This window comes from Vidua chalybeata, chromosome 5 (genome assembly GCF_026979565.1).
Source record: "Vidua chalybeata isolate OUT-0048 chromosome 5, bVidCha1 merged haplotype, whole genome shotgun sequence".
Lineage (NCBI taxonomy): Eukaryota > Metazoa > Chordata > Aves > Passeriformes > Viduidae > Vidua > Vidua chalybeata.
This window is the reverse complement of record NC_071534.1, coordinates 57,631,195-57,648,814: the sequence shown is the minus strand read 5'-3', so window position 1 is coordinate 57,648,814 and position 17,620 is coordinate 57,631,195. Positions and strand designations below refer to the sequence as shown.

The window sequence follows — 17,620 nt, the reverse complement described above, 5'->3', positions numbered from 1 at the left end:
CCTATTACTGACAGTGCTTTCTGCTGAGTGGAGTCAAAGCAAGTCATATATACTGATTTACTGTAGTGTCTGGAGCATTCTGCTTTCCAGTAGAGCTGGAGAGTTTGGAGACCATCTTTACTAGGAATATATATATATATTTTTAATCAATGGGTTTGTTGGTTTGTTTTATTTTCTTATAGAAAGCTGAGCTAAAGTAGTGCTTCCTTGATGAGGCAGGGATAAGACCTGCCAAGGAGATACAGATTTTGGCACATTTCTCCTGTCTAATGACAGGCAGAATTGTTTTCTTCCCATGCTCTGACGACTCAAGCTGAGCCCTGCAGAGCTGTGCTGGCAGCATCACACTTCTCCTGTGGAGCCCTGTGGCTGCTGAGTATTGATCATCAAAAGAGTCCAGGATGAATGACTGAAAATATAAAAACCCTTCACTGGGAAATCTCCCCATAGAGGATAGTAACAATAAGAAGAATCTCTTGGCAGCTGGGACAAAGGGACCTTAGGGCACCTCTGCCTGCAAGGTATAAAAGCTGGTCAGTGAAGAGTATTGGGGAGCCCTGCTAGAACTGGTACCATGCAAAGATTTAGGTAGCATGGGGTCAATTTTATTGTGGGTAAGTCTTCCTTGAAATGGAGTAGATGTGTTGTTGTGTTTGGGAAAACTGAGATGGGCAATGTTGATGTAACAGTAGTTGCCAGACTAAAGGATAAGCATATATTCATTGAAAGGGAAAGGACCAGAGGCCAGTCTGTCTGGGAAAATAGGAAGGTGCAGGCTATAATAATCTATAATATTTTGGGAACTGTATCTATAGCAGAGTAATAAGTGTTGACATTTCCACCTTCTTTTTCATTGCAAGATTTAATTAAATTTACCTTGAATGTGATATTTTGGAATCAGTGTCCAGAGTTAAAAATTACTAAATATTAATATTCCTGACTATAGATGTAGCTGTATCTTCTCTTAGAACAACTCATATGGCAAAGCCTTCCAAAGGGTTTCTCAGTTACTCTTCATCAGTGTGCTGCTGTTAACTTTGTCATTGCTACCTCAGTTTTTGAGATTATGAGAGAAAAACTATATTTTTAGCTCTGTCTTAGGATGTGGTTGCATGATATGATGGCTTTTGAAATATTATTTATCCCTCTGTATTCCTTCTTTTCCCTCATGACAATGCTTCTAACTGTTTTCTGCTAAAAAATGGGTTGCTTTATATGGAGCCTTTAATCTCTGGTTTGATAATTTCAAGTGCTTTAGATCAACTTTACCATATTTATCTGCATTTCTTCAGTTGGATATGAATTTGACAAAGTTTTTTTAGTGATTACTGCAATTAGTGTATCAGGATCTTTACAAAACTCTCTCCAAGAGCCATTTGAGATAGTGAATCTTAACATTGATGGAGACCAATATCATGGTTGGTTTCCTAAAATTTATGGGGTGCATTTTAGAGGAAAGGTAGAAACACTTTTTAAATTTTTCTAAGTTTACAAAATATTTATCAGAAAGACTGAAATATATGTCTTTTCTATAGTTTTCATTAGGGCTCACTTTTTTTTTGAAATGTCAGTCTGAGATGCAGAGGTGTATGTATCCCTGTCAGACTTGTACCTTTTACTCACAAGAAAATGTTGTATGAAGTGACTGCTTATTAGTCTATATTTTTATTATATTTAAAATATCAGCCACATCTGCAGCCTAGAAGGGGAGACCCTATTGCAGTCTACATCTTCCACTGATCTCTTCTCTGTGATCACCAGTGACAGGACCCGAGGGAATGGCCTTAAGTTGTGTCAGGAGAGGTTTAGGTTGGGTATTAGAAAAAAAGGTTTTCACCCAGAGGGTGGCTGGGCCCTGGAACAGGTTCCCCAGGGCAGTGGTCACAGCACCAGCCTGACAGAGTTCTAGAAGTGATTGGTCAATGCTCTCATGCACATGGGGTGACTCTTGGGGTGTCCTGTGCAGGGCCAGGAGCTGGGCTTTGATGATCCTGATGGATCCCTTCCAGCTGGGTCCTTTCCAGCTCAGGATATTCTATGATTCTACAATTCTGGATGGGTAGTCAGAAGTTCAGTAACCTCCAAAACTTTCTTTAGCTGATTTCATAGCTTCTGTTTAATTCTGTTTTCTCACATTTTCCCATTTCACTTCATTCTTCATGTAATACACTCTAGCAGCCTACTCCAGAGTGTGTTGTAAAAATAGGCTTTTTTTGGTTTGGATTCACCTTACTATAAACAGTAACCAAAGGCAGGCACATGATTGCAAGGGTTTATTTAGAGTAAATGGAGAAAGATGGACATCTCCTGAGAATTATTTTGAATATTTTTTTTATAAAAGCTTTTTTTCATCTACAAGGCATCTTACTTAAGACCTAAAAGTGTTAACTTTTAGCTTCTATGTGAGCTAAAATATTGAAATTGCTTTTTTCTGTTTCTCATCTTATTTTCTACTGCCTAAGGGGATTTTTTTTTTTTTTTGGTGTGGAGCAAATGCATTTTAAGTAAGAAGAAAATGCAGTTAGAAGGTTCACTTCATTTCTGCTTTCGTCTGTTAATGATTCTGACTTCACTGCAAATAAAATCAAACCTCTACCTTTGTTGTTCAAGGCTACAACCTAAAACTATTATTTTTGCCTTCTTTTAAAAAATAATGATTTGTACAGGAAAAGAACTTGTTGAGGAAAAAAAAAGTTGAAAAATCTATATTTCTGGTGTTTAGAAAGGGATTGAAAGGGAGTCTCAGGTAAAAATTGCTTTATCATAGTTACCTGCAACTCATTCAGGACTGTAGAAAATAAACTTTATTTTCTACAAATCATTTGCACTCCTTCAGTGCAAATGATCTGTACTTAAAATAGTGTTTAAAAGACCTGATTATAATCACTGCACTCCTGTCACCAGTCCTTGTGATGAAAGCTGCAGCTTAATGTGTAGTGAGTGCTCTACTGGAAATAGAGATCTGAGTGACACCTGTGGGATTGTTCTGCTTGGTCTTTCAAAATCAGGCTTGATCAGCAAATTTAATTGATTCTATTTTTTGTCAGGCTTTAGTTTAAAAAAATAAAATATGCATATGTGAGATGCTTAAATATGTATAAATAATTTGAAGCAAAATTAAGGAAGAAAATCCAGGAAGTCTTTTTTGTTCCTTTCCTCTGCTTCTGTTTCTCCTGTTTCTTTTCAGTAGGGTTCTCATTTGGTTTTTTACTTCAATTTTCTTCTCTCTTGGAGGAAGTATATTTTACGGTAATTGTGCATTAGATTATCTAGAGTAGCCTGACCACCCACACTTAAAGAAGACCTGCTTTTATCTAATTTTGCCTTTAAAGATTGTCAAGTGCTTTGCTGGAGGTCAGGCCTAAGTGCTGCTTCCCATTTTAGAAACACTCCATTTATTAGCTGATTTCTGCAACTATTCCACATGATCACCAGTCTGGTTAAGCTTGTTGAGAGCTGAGGGAAAACATTACTATTTGATTGTCCTAGTTACTAATTTCCACAGCATAAGAGACTACAAAATTAGTTAACTTAATTTAAGGATATGTTAAAGTTTGAAAATAACCAAACTTTTTTTTTTTTCTTTTCACAGTCTGTGTTTTATACACACAAGCAATGGGAAACAAAGAATGGAGAGAGGTAAGGTGCATATTCATAGATATACCTTTCGGGTATATTTAAGGCTGGTCATTTGTCCTAGCAGAAGAGGGCCTGACATTGTCTCTTGAATGGCATGCTAGGCTTATGGGGGTCCTATGTCCTAGCAAACATTTAAAATATAGTCTTATTGATCTCAGTTTTCATATCTGTATCACACATTTCCATCAAAAAAGAAAACAAAATAGAGAAAACACATGAGTTTCTCATTTTACAGTCTCCCTCAGATAAATTAAACCAGACTTAGCTGTCAATTTGGATGAAGTTTGTGGCTCTCAAGAGAGGAAGACATTCAAACAGGACTGAGCTGTGGTGATGGTCAGTGTCAGCAAAACTCATCTGTAGTAGTGGTAAAGATCTACCTTTGAATTTTTTAAAATTAAAATATTTTCAGCTTGACAGGGCTGAGGCACTTCCTATAAACATCAAGAAGGAAAAGACATTTTGCCAAAAGCTCAGAGAGAGGAGCGATAGAGAGTTGAACTGAGGTGAAACAGGAGGTGGACAGTGCAAAAATGATACATATGCAATGGAAGGATTGTGTTCCTTAATATTTAAAGCTGTCAGAAATAATATATGCAAGATTTTTCTTGCTGTTGTGTTTGGTTGGGTTTTTTTTTTTTGTGTGTGCTTTTTCTAAGGAAACGGTGGATTTTTGTTGGCTTTGAAGATGATGATGAAGTTTAGGTTATACTATACAAAGTGTGTACCACTCTGTATTGTAATATGAGGTCTTCTGCCACTGTCTTCATCCACAGGTCTATTCATGTGAATGCAGTAATTTTGTTTCATGGCATCTGTTTGAGAGGTTTTTCCAGGCTGTCATAGATCTCACATATTCCCGGTATTGGCAGTCTAATTATACTTCCTTTTAGCATATAGCTTAAACTTACATTTTTCTTTTACAGTTTGGAAGAACAGAAGTAATTGATAATACTTTAAATCCAGATTTTGTAAGAAAATTTATAATGGACTACTTCTTTGAAGAAAGAGAGAATCTGCGATTTGATTTGTAAGTTAACAATCTTTGACTCTAATATTGCAGCTCTGTAAGCATGTAGAGTTTTGTCCAGGATAAAATTTACTCGAAGAGAGATGGTATCTATTGACATAGGATAAATTAATGTAATACACAATTGATTTAGTGTTGCTTCCTCATAAAAAAATGTGTAACATAATAATGACTGAGTTTTAAGAAATGGGCAGATGTTAACTAGTCAAAGTACAATTATGCTTACAATTATTACTTCTAGAAAATATAAATTAAAAAATGTCAAAACGTTAAAATATTCTTGCAACACAGCCAGCAAAACAGGTACAGATATACTGTCCAGAAATAAAATACTGTACAAGAAATAAAATACTGTCCAGAAATAAAATACTGTAAAGTAGTACAAAGCCAAAATTTTATTTACTATGCATCTAAATATATTAATTTTAAGATTTTAAAACAACAGCAGTTATTTGAGAAGTAGATGGCTTTTGGCATTATTCCAGATGTGCTCATTTCATTCCACTGGTGGAATTGTTTTGACTTTCACTTCATTCTTTGGAAAATAGAATTGAGAGTCCAGTCACCAGCTCATGTCACCATTGCATGTCATCTCTTACATTTCAGTCCTTTCTGATTATTTCAGTCTCTGTGATAATCAAGGTTGTCTTGTGTTTTTTAATTTCCATCTTCTTTTTTTATTAGCAGTTCTTTCTTAACCTTGCCCTAGGAGAGAATATGAATAATCCTCATAGATAATTAAGCTTTTGCTGCAGTTTTGCATCACATTATGCATTGTGGCCACAAATTTTCTTTGTATGTCCTTTTTTAGTTGAAGAATCCTTTTCCTATTTCTTTTCACTTCCTTTGTAAGATGTACTAGACCACCTCTTTCAAGGAATGAAAGGAAATACTAAAGCCAGGAAGATTACAGGGTGCTTTGAGGTGGCTTGGTACAAATCACAATGGAAGCCTAATGCAGACTTTAATTGTAGTTTTGAAAGTTAGGTTTAATGTCATTCAATCTGTGGAGTATAACTATTGTGAGTTGTTTAAAATAAGTTTTAAGTCAGAGCTAATCAATTTGTGAAATAAAGGATTCTTCTCCAAGTATAAAGCATTGCTGAAACAGCCACACAGTGGGGGCTATGTGGAAATCTGTAGCTGTTTGCCTTCTGCTTCTCATAGGATGCATGTAGGGTATGGGGAGGGTGCAGTGCAGTAGAAATGAGAAGTGAAAGAAGTGAACTGAAAAAGAGAAAGCTCAGTCTACAGAAAGAAAGGGGAGTCTGTAAAGACCTTCTGGATAAGTGTTGTCTGGAAAGGACTCGGACCTGGAAGGGAAAACACAGTCCCCTGTTTAATTCTTTATGTAGCCAGAGAAATGGACTCCTGTCTGTTTATGAAAAGCTGTAAATATCACACATTATCTGTACTTATAAGAAAGACCTGACTGCTTTCTGCTGCTGTTCTGAGTTACCTGGATACAAGTCTGTTCTGAACTCAAAGCTGAATAGCTGTTGCTGTCTTTGCCTGCAAGTGACCAGATAGCCATATTGCATGAATTTACTGTAGAGCCCTATAAAAATGATAGCTGAAAAATTAAATATCTTCGAACTCTGAGTTAGAAATGTGAATCTCACATAGCCAGTCATGGACTAAATCCCCATTCTGAAGCTTTAGAAAGCTTCCTATATTCATTTCCTTGGCAAAATTGTGTACTACTGTTGCCAAAGTGTTATTTTTCAAAGAAATTCCTTATATGATTCATATATTTTGCAGTGAAAAAAAAAAGATCAAGTGGCAAGTCTATCTTTGATATTTGGTGCTTCAATAAATGAGCATGACCCGCCCCCCCCCGACAATGTGACAGTGTACAGCCATCAATGTCACAGGCCCCTTTCTGCTCACAGCTGGTACTTAGTAAGTGATTTTGCCAATGAAGTCATTCTTTGTTTTACTTATGTAGCTATCCCTCAGGTCAAATTATAAATTATGTCTTTCTGTTCAATTTCACCAAATAGTTTGCTTTTAATTGGAGGTTTTAACTCATGTTAATGGTATTTGTAGGAATTTCTTTTCTTTATGAATATGTTTCTAATGCTTTGACTGTGCTGCACCACATCCAGCTATGTTCTGGTATTCCTGTCATCCTGACTTGTGATCTGGTCCACGATGCATCCCAGCAACCAGTTGTGGCAGCACAACCAAAGGGATAGCATTCCATGCAGGGGAGCCTGAGATGGGCAGTAACATAGCAGATGAAAACTTTTTCAGTTTAGTTACTGGTATTGAATCTGAATGGATTATTTGGTAAGAATATTACTTGCATTATCTGATAAAGATGGGGGACTAATAAAGTATAGAGATTAGTGATCCTGTTTGAATTTCTTACATTATTTTTTACGATGTCTCTTAAATTCAGAGAGAAACATTTTTTAACTCTTGACTTGATTATGGAAGGGAAACAATGACATTTTCTAGCTGGAGGAAGACCAAGATTATGATAAACTCAAAAGAACCAGTAAAACTCTTGCTAAAAGCAGTTGAGTTTATTGTCAGTTATTTCTATTTGCTTATTCAAATGACTGAAAAATTACATAAGAAAGTAATTTACAAGTTAGTTTGTTTTCTAGGGTTAATTTTTAATTTTTGCTCTGCTTTTTGTCATCTTTCACTGTTCAAACAGGAATATCAGAAGAATTTATCTTTAAAGCTTTCACTTTGTTGAAAATGATTTAATTTCAAATAACTAGTGAAAATATATATATATATATAACTAGTGAACCATAGTCCTGTAATACGTGATGATGCAATTTGTCTTCCTTACTGGGGAACCTCCATTCACAAATCTGTTTGTGTAAATTTCACACATGGCAAGGTGAAAGAATTGTTTGATTTTTGTTTCTTTACATAATTGTCCTCAGTTATGTCATCTGGCAACTCTGATATAAATTTTCTCTTTTTTTTTTCCTAAGCTATGATGTTGACTCAAAGAGTCCTAACCTGTCAAAACATGTAAGTTCTTCCTCACTATTATAATTCCTTGTGTTAAAATGCTTACATTTCTTAAGTATGTTTATTTTCTTTTGACTGTAAGTAATATCAGATACACAGAGACAAATACAGTGATTTGCTATGAGTAAAAACATATAATGCTAATGAGTATAATGTTAATGGGACATTTCTCTTGCAAAGAGCAGATTTGAGCATGCATGTATACCTTTTCAGATATGTAATATGCTGCAATTAGTTTATACTTTTTTGGGTCCTAAAATTGAAGCATGTTTTATTGTGTCTCATTGTTAGAAGAAACCTTTTATACTCATGTTGTCTTGAAGTGGGAGTGATGAAATAGTAACTTTAACATTTAGAGATGCAAGAGTAGAATTCAGAGGCTTCTCAGTGAATTTTTTTAAAAATAAATACAGGAAGGCTTTGGTAAGAGAACCTTTGAGAACCTGGAGCAAAGGAAAAGAGCATAGTAGAAGGAATACTGTGTGTGTGCTTCACTGTGAAAAGATGAGACTTTTAGTCATTGATCTCCAATTACATCCTCACTGTAGTGATTGTGTAGTGCCTTAGAATTGCATCTGTAAATGTAACCTACTCTTATGTCAAATAGGTGGTAGGGAGTCTGTTTATGATTCACTATTGCATAGTTATTACTAAGATTCAGCAGAATCTGTTCTTCAGTAGGGAACAGCTCAGATAAAGGGGAAACCTAATTTCATTGTGTGAAATATGAATTCTGAGTTTTTATGTTACTACTTTTCAGGATTTTTTGGGACAGATGTTTTGCACACTGGGAGAAATAGTGGGATCACAGGGGAGCAGACTGGAAAAATCAATTGTGTAAGTATTCTGGAATGTTGGATGAATGCATACTTCTGCATGAGGCTAGAGTTGTGGAGCTTTTTTGCTGTGAGATATCTTAATATACAGAATTGACAGATATGGCTTTTAAGAGAGAGTAAATAGTTACATGCAATAGAAATTTTTCTTTATATAGGCTGTGATAATTTAGGTTTCATTTTGGACAATTAGCAAAGGAATTAACTAATCTGTAATTTTTGTCAACCTTGTTACATCTTGTATTAGAAATAGGTTGAGTGTACTAATCTAAAAAATGTTTTTTGTTCTAGTTTGCAAATTACCACATCATAAAACTTTAATTACCTTTTGTTCAAGCATTTGAATTCCTGAAAAAAAACTTCACAAAGAAACAGTGAAGAATCAGTTGACCAGATTATCAGATTTCTAATACAATCACACAAAATTATTAACATCAGCAAATATTGTGGTTATTAGACAACAGTATTTTGTGATTCTCCCCTTAATCCCATTCTGGATTTTAAACTTTTTAAACATGTCTAGGAAATAACCTTGAGGACCAGTACAGTAAGTGTCATAATAGAGAAGTTGTGTTAGGTTATGTGATTAAAAAGGTTGTCTGTGAACAAATGAGGAGTGTCCCAATGGTAGGTGGGGGAGCCCAAATACCTTGCCCTGGCTGCTTTCAGGCCCATCCCAGGAGAGTCATCAGCTTATGGAAACCCATCTCCACACACTCAGAGAATCACAGAGGTACAAGGCATGGGCAGGGGACCTCCAGTAACACAATTAAGGAGACAACCCCTGCCGAGCTCCGGGGCTGTCCCAGGAGAACCAGAGCCCCAGCACTGTGGGATGGCAACACGCAACAAGTCACTGCTTGTTCTGGCCATGTTTTGATTCTTGACGGCTGCACAGTTTGGGCATAGAAACACTGTCTTGTCAATCGGGACAAGAGGTTGGCCCTATTTTGTTCTACTGTCTAGGCCTAGCTTATGCCAGCTGCCTCAGCAAATTGCACTGTCACAACTCCATGGACTGGATTGAGTGATTGTCAGTTGATTCTACTGGAAGCCTGTGGTCACTTGGTCAGATAAAGTGCTAACTTTGAAGACACCTGTATTTCGTATTATGAATCTTACCTGACTATTTGAAAGTCTTATTTGTTTCTGTCCTCAATTAGTAAATTATTCAGTGCTGTACACTTTTTTTTTCTGAACTTTATTTTGAACATGTAGATTAAAAGGCATTCATTCAGTAGTTAGCATTTGGTACAAGTTAAATGAAGTCTGAAATGAGTAACAGGTGAAGTTCAATGTTTGAAATGATCTATTAGAAAAGAAAAAATATCAGTGAAGATTCTGTAGAAAAGAGGTCTTCACAGTTGTGTTGGCCTGTGTAATATATTTTCTCTTGGGTAAACAAGCATTTCTCAGGTCTGGATTCTGATACTGTCTTGTATTGTGGACCCAATATGTAGACACATGTTAATGAGAGCATGGTTGACTTTTTATTAATTCTTCATAGTGTCCCTGTTTTATTTTGTTGTTGCTGCTTTTGACAGTGCTGTGACTTGACAACTGTGCCTGAGTGATTGTCCATTCTGGACTCTCTGAAGTCTGGGTGTCTAGGAGACATTTCTGTTATTCATGAAACTTTGCATTCCATTTCAGAATTGTTTGTTTATAGATGTGTGTTTAATGTCTCTTAATAGTCAAGCAATGAGAATTGAATTGACAATATTGCATGTCTTCCCTTCTTAGGGATATTTGCTGCTTTGAGTTTACTGCTCTCTTTATGAAGTCAAATCTGTGTTCTCATAGCATGAATGCTCTTTATGATCTGTGAGTTAAGAGAGCTTTATCTTTTCACCATATTTCTGAAGTTCATTAACATTTTCCCTCTTCAGTTCTCTGCCAATGGCTGTATAAAGAAGAGAACGCTTGGTGATGTTTTAGTCCCAATCAGCTACCCTACAGAAGTAGCACTTTTTATACTTAAGCTGTTTGAGAAGCTCAAATTCCATTCGCTGATTGGCATTCAAGTAAGCTCTGATGTTCTTTCAAAATGAAAATTAGAAAGACTTGAAGATTATTCTTCTCTAGAAGAAGCTCTATGTACTTTAGGCATTTGCAAATGCCTTACACAAATGCCTTACACAAATTTGCAAATGTCTTACACAATTCAGGATTCCATGGCTGCTGTGAGCTGTCCAGCTTCAAGTCAGATTATGTATCATCAGGGAAAGTTCCCTTAGGAAGTCTACAGTGAAAGGGTAGTCTTGTCCTTCCTCAAAGTTAAACATCTCAAGACTAGAAGGTCACCATTGCTGTGGTCAGGCAGGAAGGCTGTAACACACCTTGCACTAATCTTCTTGGCAAGTACAAAAGTGAAGGTACACAGTTCACATTTTTCTTTGCCTACATGGCATGCATGCCTTGCAGTTTCATTTGTGTTACAAGCACCAGTGGATTACACCTCTGAGGCATGAACCTGACAGTATTTCTTCTTGACAGTTGTGAGATTGTCCCCTGAACCTCCCTCTCTGTTTCTGATATCATTAAGGACTTGGAATTTTATGCAGTCTGTCAGTCTTGCTCCCAGTATTCTAGTGTGGTAGCCTGTTATCCTTGTGACAGTGAGCATTTTTTGTTCAACAACATACTTTAGTGTTGCACTTTATTTTACAGACTGGCCAGATACAAATGTGAACATTTGTTTTAGATAATTTCTATTGGAAAATAATTCTAGTAATACAAAGAAGAAATGGATAATGTGACATTTTAACAGTAATGTTTGTTCTCTTTACCTGTTATGTTACTAGATTCATTAAATGCCTTCTCAAGACAAGCTCCATGTGTAAGATTTACTCTGCCTGGCCTCATGTGTTCCAGCTGTACTGGCTTGAAAGGATAATGTGCAGATACATCGACTTCCTGAAATGGCGTGGTTTCATTTTTCTCTCAAGAGTGCCACCTGCTCAGACATTATCCAGAATTAGATCTTTGCACGTTTTCTTCCTAGAGAGAATATGCTAGCCACATTTATAACTCTGAGCAATGTTTTTTTTTCAGGATCTGCTAAGTGCATTCCTGTAGGGATTTCCTTTGATGAGGAGATGGGGCCATTGCAAAGCTTAATGAGCATACTATGCTAGTTATTCACATCTGAGTGCCATTGCCTGCTAATGAGGCTCTACTGGAGCCAGCTGGCCTATTATGTGAAGTTCTTTTTCCTGTCATCTTGCTGTGAACATAATTGGTAGAAAAATACCTGAAGTTCCCATATATATTTGTCCTATCCTATTATCAGAGGGCTAGGCTCTGCAAATTCAGGGATAAGCCTGTAAATTTTTGAATGACGTGAAAGATGTTCCATCCTCTGCCTCGTTGCAATTCCAGCTTGCAAAATTGGAGGCTCTTTTTCACCTCTCAGGTTTGAATTTCCACATAAATAGTCATCTTTTACATAGGCTCTGTAAAGATCCTCCTTTCAGTCCTTGTTAAAGCCCAAGTACTCTTCAGAGTGTCCTTTTAAACTTCTCTTGGTGTTGCAGATGTGATGTCTCAATTGTGGAATCATTTGTTCTAAGGAGACAATAATTCCTTCTCAAGACTGTATCTTATATAGACATGCAGTATTATTGAAAACCTTTCTTTGATAATGGTTGTCTGTTCTGTTCCTCTAACAATGGCATTTCCTGCTCCTTCAAATACTGTCCAGAAAGAGGTGATCACTGCAGAGAAGCCTACAGGTTCTGGACTCTCAAGCCAGTAGGGCCCACTGAAATGTAGATTTTCACATTTTATTTTCCTTTATTCAGTTTGCACTCTGCTCACACTTAGACTGGCACATTTTCTATATCTGAGTTTCAAATAACTAGCCCTGAATGGTGGAGTTGACTGCAGTTATGCAATACAGATTACAGTTATTCTATCTATCTATCTATCTATCTATCTATCTCTCTCTCTCTCTCTCTCTCTCTCTCTCTCTCTATCTTAATCATTATTACCCCACAAACCCTGATCTGTAACTCTTTCCAGAGAAACTCTGAGAAACTAGTTGCCCAAACATAAATTTTCTATTGTAATTTCAGTGCGATACAACCAGTTCCAGGGCAGCTCACTACCAGCTATCCCTTAGAGCTAAGGAAGATGAGCAATGGCACTGCATCCTGGATTTAAATAAGTGGAAGTCTTACATGCTTGTCTTTAACATAATATTTGACCATATTTCTCTGGCAATTGGAAAGACTGGTCTGTAATGACAAATATCTAAGTAATTTTTTTTCATACTTGAAGTTTTGACCAGCTTGAAATTATTGTATTATTTTCTTACATTATTGCTAGTTAAAATTTGTTCCATTTGCCTGATTTGTAACCACTGCAGTTTTTCTCAGGGTTTAAGGATTTTTTTCTTAATGAATGATTTTTAAGGGAATTTGTAAGAGAACCAACTCTTTAGTGTCTGCAAATGTTCCAGTACTACTTTCATGCATGTAGACTTAAGCATATGAAGTTTGTACTTAATAGCATCAAAAACTGTACAAGTCATTTGGTAGAGTTTTTAGTTCCTGAATAATGAGAACTTGATCTGTAGAGAAATTCTGTGCTAATCTTGATGAAGTATTTCACCTCTTTATGAACCATCATGTTAATATTGTTCTTTTTTATAAGGCCCATAGCCTTCTGTGTTGAGTGTGTTCCCATCCAAAAGGCTGTTGGCACTGACTTCTATCAGATTATTTGTGGGTTTTCTGTTTCTCTGCTGCTTTTTATGCTGAGGAACTGTTTTGGGATTTCTGGTGTTGCAGCCCGTATTTTTAATTGCTGTCTGGGTGAATAGTAATTTTTTTTGCAACTCCTGTATCGGATATGATTGTGGGATTATTATGTGTCTTCATAGACATTTCAGAATAAATGTTGTAAAATAATGCTAGTATTTACTTTTAACTATATTTTAGGGGTTTTTTTAAGTAAAATTTGCAATAGGATGTTTTTCACAAATGAGTTGTAGAGTCATCTCTAAAGGAAACATCAATGGGAGGGTGGATACTTTCAACCTATTGAAACTTTGAATGCTGTTTCCTTTAAAATCAAAATTGATTTGTTTCTTGCTAGTTAGAATAAATATGCAAATCATTTACCAATTCACTTAGGATAAACCAACTTTTTTACACAGGACAAGTGGCAGAAGACAGAAACTGAATTGCATGCCATCAGCTCTGTCACTTGAAAACTTACCTTGTGCTTTCTGTGTCAGTTGTAACTTTCATACATGATATTAAGGATCTAAGGTGATGTGGTTGTGTTTTTTTGCAGAGGAATTCCTGGGAAGAAGTGTGGAACAGTCATAGTAACAGCAGAGGAACTAGGGTGTTGCAGAGTAAGTGTGCTCATTGCTTTCCAAAAATAACATGAAAATTTTGTGATTTACACTGCACTAGATTGTTAATGGTATAACTTATAAATTTGCATTTTGTGATTTATGTAAGAAGTTAGAATACTGTTTTCCTTTAAGTTGCCCTTAGTTTTAGAGAGAAGCAGAAAGCATCAGAAGCCAACGCTCAATATCTCTTGCATTCTCTCTAACGCTCCTCACTCTCTCACAGTCTCTTGCAATGTCTCAAGCTGTCACATGCTTGATCTTCTGGATTTTTGAACTTTGTCCAAATTTCTACAGCTAATATTCAGAATGTCAATGAGTTGTGGAATCACTGAATTGTTGAGGTTGGAAAAGAACTTGGAAGATTGTCTAGTCCAATACTCCTGTCCCTCTCAGGGCAGGCTACTCAGGGCTCTGTGCAGTTGGGTTTTGAATCCAAGCAATCTCCACAATTTCTCTGTTGCAGCTTTTCAGCACACTCACAGTAAAAAGGTTTCTCCTTATATTTAAATAGAATTTCTTCCATTTCAAGTGTGTACATATTGCCATCTTTTCTTCCACTGGATGCCACTAACCATAGTGTTATTCCCCAGTATGTCATATATATTATATATATATATTTTTTTAATATATACATATTAATACATATATAAAAAGATACATATAATACATATAATATACATCATTAATGTATTATTAATTATATATTAATATATATTATAAAATATATATATATAATATTCCCTGTTTATTCCCTAGTATAATGTACTTACACAAATTGATAAACCTTCTGTTTTCCTGGCTAAATAATTTCAGTTCTCTCTGCCTTTCCCCAGATGGGAGATGGTCCAATCCCTTAATCCACCAATGCTTTTGGTGGAATTGCTTCAGCATGTTTGTGTCTTCCTTGTACTGTAGTCTAAAACAGTGCTCCAGGAATGAACAGTACTTCAGGAGTCACCTCCTTCAACATTCTGTCACCACTCTTCCTAATGTAGCCCAGCAGGCTGTTGGCCTTTGCTGCCAATGGCACATTGATTAACTTGGTCCACCAAGCCCCTTCAGTCCTCTTCTGCCAAGCTGCTTTCCAGCTGTTTGGCCTATAGCCTGTCCTGGTGCATAGGGTTATTCCCCTTCAAGTGCAGTACCTGGCATTTTGCTCTGTTGAGCCCCATGAGGTTCATACTGGTTAGTTTATCCAGCCTGTACATATGTCTCTGACAGCACAACCATCAGCTGTATAAACATCTAGTTTTGTATTGTTTGCAAACTTGCAGAGGGTCTACACTGTCTATCATCCAGGTCGTTAATGAAGATGTTTAACATTCTTGGCCCATTTTTGATGCCACTGCTAATGATACACTGCTAATGACTGGTCCCAGGTGGACTTTGTGCAGCTCAATATGACTCTTTGAAGCCCAGCGGTTCAGCCATTTTTCAGTGTCACTCACTGTCCAATTTCCTAGTCTATAATTCATTAGTTAGTGAACAAGGATTTATGGGAGACAGTGTATAAGGCCATGCTAAACTGAAGAATAAACAACATCCACTAGGCACCTCTCATCCAATCAGCCACTCATCTTGTGAGGAAAGGCTTCCAGTGATCAGGCATGAATTTTCCCTTTGAAAATACTTTCTGATGTCTCTTAGCCACCTTTTTCTTTTTCATGTGTTTGCATATGTTTTCCAGGATTTTTTGCTCTAGTATCATCTCGAGGTTTGAGATAAAACTGGCTTGGATCCTCTTGCCCTTTCTCAAAGACAGGAGAACTTCCCCTGAACATCATAACTTTATAGAGGTAACTGAAAGTGGCCCCACAGTAATATTAGCCAACTCCTTCAGCACTCTCCGGTGCCTCCTACCAAGTCCCATGGACTTCTGTATGTCTGGTCTGTTTTAAATGTTCCATTCCTGGTCCTCCTCTACCAAGTGCAAGTTATCCTTGTTCCAGACTTTCTCAGGTCTGGGTCTCAGGTTTCCAAGAATCTTGAAGGCAAATCTTAGCAGTAAGACCAAGATGTAGGAATCTATGAGAAATGTGGACTTTGCAATATCCTTTGTCACTGGTCTCCTGCCCCACTCAGTGGTGAGCCCACATTTTCTGTCATCATCCTCTTGTTGCTGTTGCACCTCCAGATCTGTTTATGGAGCAGTCTTCCAGCAGGCCCTGCCCCAGTTAGCTGGTGAGTCTGCAAGTTTATCTTTGCATTTTTATTTATATCCTTTTTCATTCTTGACTTTACCCAAAGAGATTACCTGTGTGACTTAGTTTGCCTGATTACAGCAAAGAAACTTGTCTCCTTATTTGTTGTCAGATTGGATGTACTTGATACCTTTCAGGCTCATTTTCTTGAAGGTTCCAGACTTTTAAGAGCCAGCAGCCATTTGCTTGACAAGCAGTAGGAACAGACAACAACAGGGCTCGGTCACTGAAGGAATGAGGCTGAGTCGTGCCTGACTGGAGTTTTTAAAATTAATTCTAATATGCTTTCCTTGCCTGTGCATCTACTTCTTTCAGAATGCAGTTTTGGATGTCAGGAAATCCTTGAAAAATCCTGAGCCATTTTAGCATAGAAAATTGTTCTTTTTCTGATGTGCCTACAAAGGAAGTCTTGGTTCCAGCCATTCAAACTGCACTATGAAGACATTGCACAAATGTGAATATGTAAGGGGCATTTAGAAGACAGATACCCACATTTATTTTGTTTTCTATTTGCATAGTTTAGTCAATTTTTTTTTTTTAGTGTAGTGGAGTGCATGCTGTCTGTAATTTTTCTATATTACCAATTTCAGGATTCAGTTTTAATGCAATTTTGTGCAAACAAGCTAGACAAGAAGGACTTCTTTGGGAAATCTGATCCTTTCCTTGTATTTCATCGAAGCAATGAAGATGGCAGGTAGGTGCCTGTTAAGTATTTTTGCTGCTAATCAGTAGGCAACTTAATTATTTACATAATAATAATATATAGGTAATAATATAGATAATGTCGTTTTCTTTTTTTTTACGCTGTCCATATTAAGCTGTGTTTCTTTTATAATGTTTGATGGATTTCAGTTTGTCATGTTAGGCAGTTTAGGAATAAAACTATTACAACAAATTTTTCAAATACTGCAATTTAGGGTTTTAAGAGGTAAATGTCTCATAAATATAAAGCACTATGACAATTAATTGTAATAAAATAGATAAATAGTTTGCGAAGATATAGTATGCATTTCAATTAAATAGAATTATCAAAGAAAATTGTAGCTGCAAAATATGCTAATGCTTAGAAATTGTGTTTAGATAAAAACATTTTATACTGCAAATTTAAATTAGGGAGTATCTTTTATCTTTTTGACAGTTCTAGGAAATTGAATTCAAAAATTCCCAAAATAGAATTTATATTTTTACAAATGGCTGTTTGCTACATTCATGCTTTAATTTGTTAAAGTAGACAAATCTCTTTTGTTCCACTGCTAAGCCTTGACATGCACTGGTCAACACAACACTCTGCCTTTGTGGGGCTCTACTAGCAGCTTAAGATTTCTTGGAAATTGAAAGTCCTCACATCTAACATGTATCAAACCACAGGCTAGACATATACGATACTACTTTTTTCTGTAGCTTAACTGGAGTAGTTGTTAACATAAATCTGTGTATGGGTGTGTGCATCTATTACGTGCTTTTTTTCTCTTGGAGTCAGATGATAGGAACAGTTTCCTGAGTAAACACTGCCTATGTAAAACTCCAAGCCTGGAGGAGTTATGCTCCT

At 36.5% G+C, this 17,620-nt stretch overlaps 1 protein-coding gene across 5 annotated transcripts in view; it reads left to right on the top strand.

Annotated features, from left to right (window-relative positions):
• The window catches only part of CPNE8 (copine 8), a 70,958-nt gene that overhangs the window by 16,608 nt on the left and 36,730 nt on the right, over window positions 1–17,620 (top strand). For all 5 annotated transcript variants that reach the window (XM_053943445.1, XM_053943444.1, XM_053943446.1 and 2 more), the window contains exons 3-8: window positions 3,593–3,639; window positions 4,566–4,669; window positions 7,627–7,666; window positions 8,427–8,503; window positions 13,804–13,867; window positions 16,662–16,765. In XM_053943445.1, coding sequence (XP_053799420.1) covers window positions 3,593–3,639; window positions 4,566–4,669; window positions 7,627–7,666; window positions 8,427–8,503; window positions 13,804–13,867; window positions 16,662–16,765 — 436 coding nt within the window. The remainder of the gene's footprint in view (window positions 1–3,592; window positions 3,640–4,565; window positions 4,670–7,626; window positions 7,667–8,426; window positions 8,504–13,803; window positions 13,868–16,661; window positions 16,766–17,620) is intronic.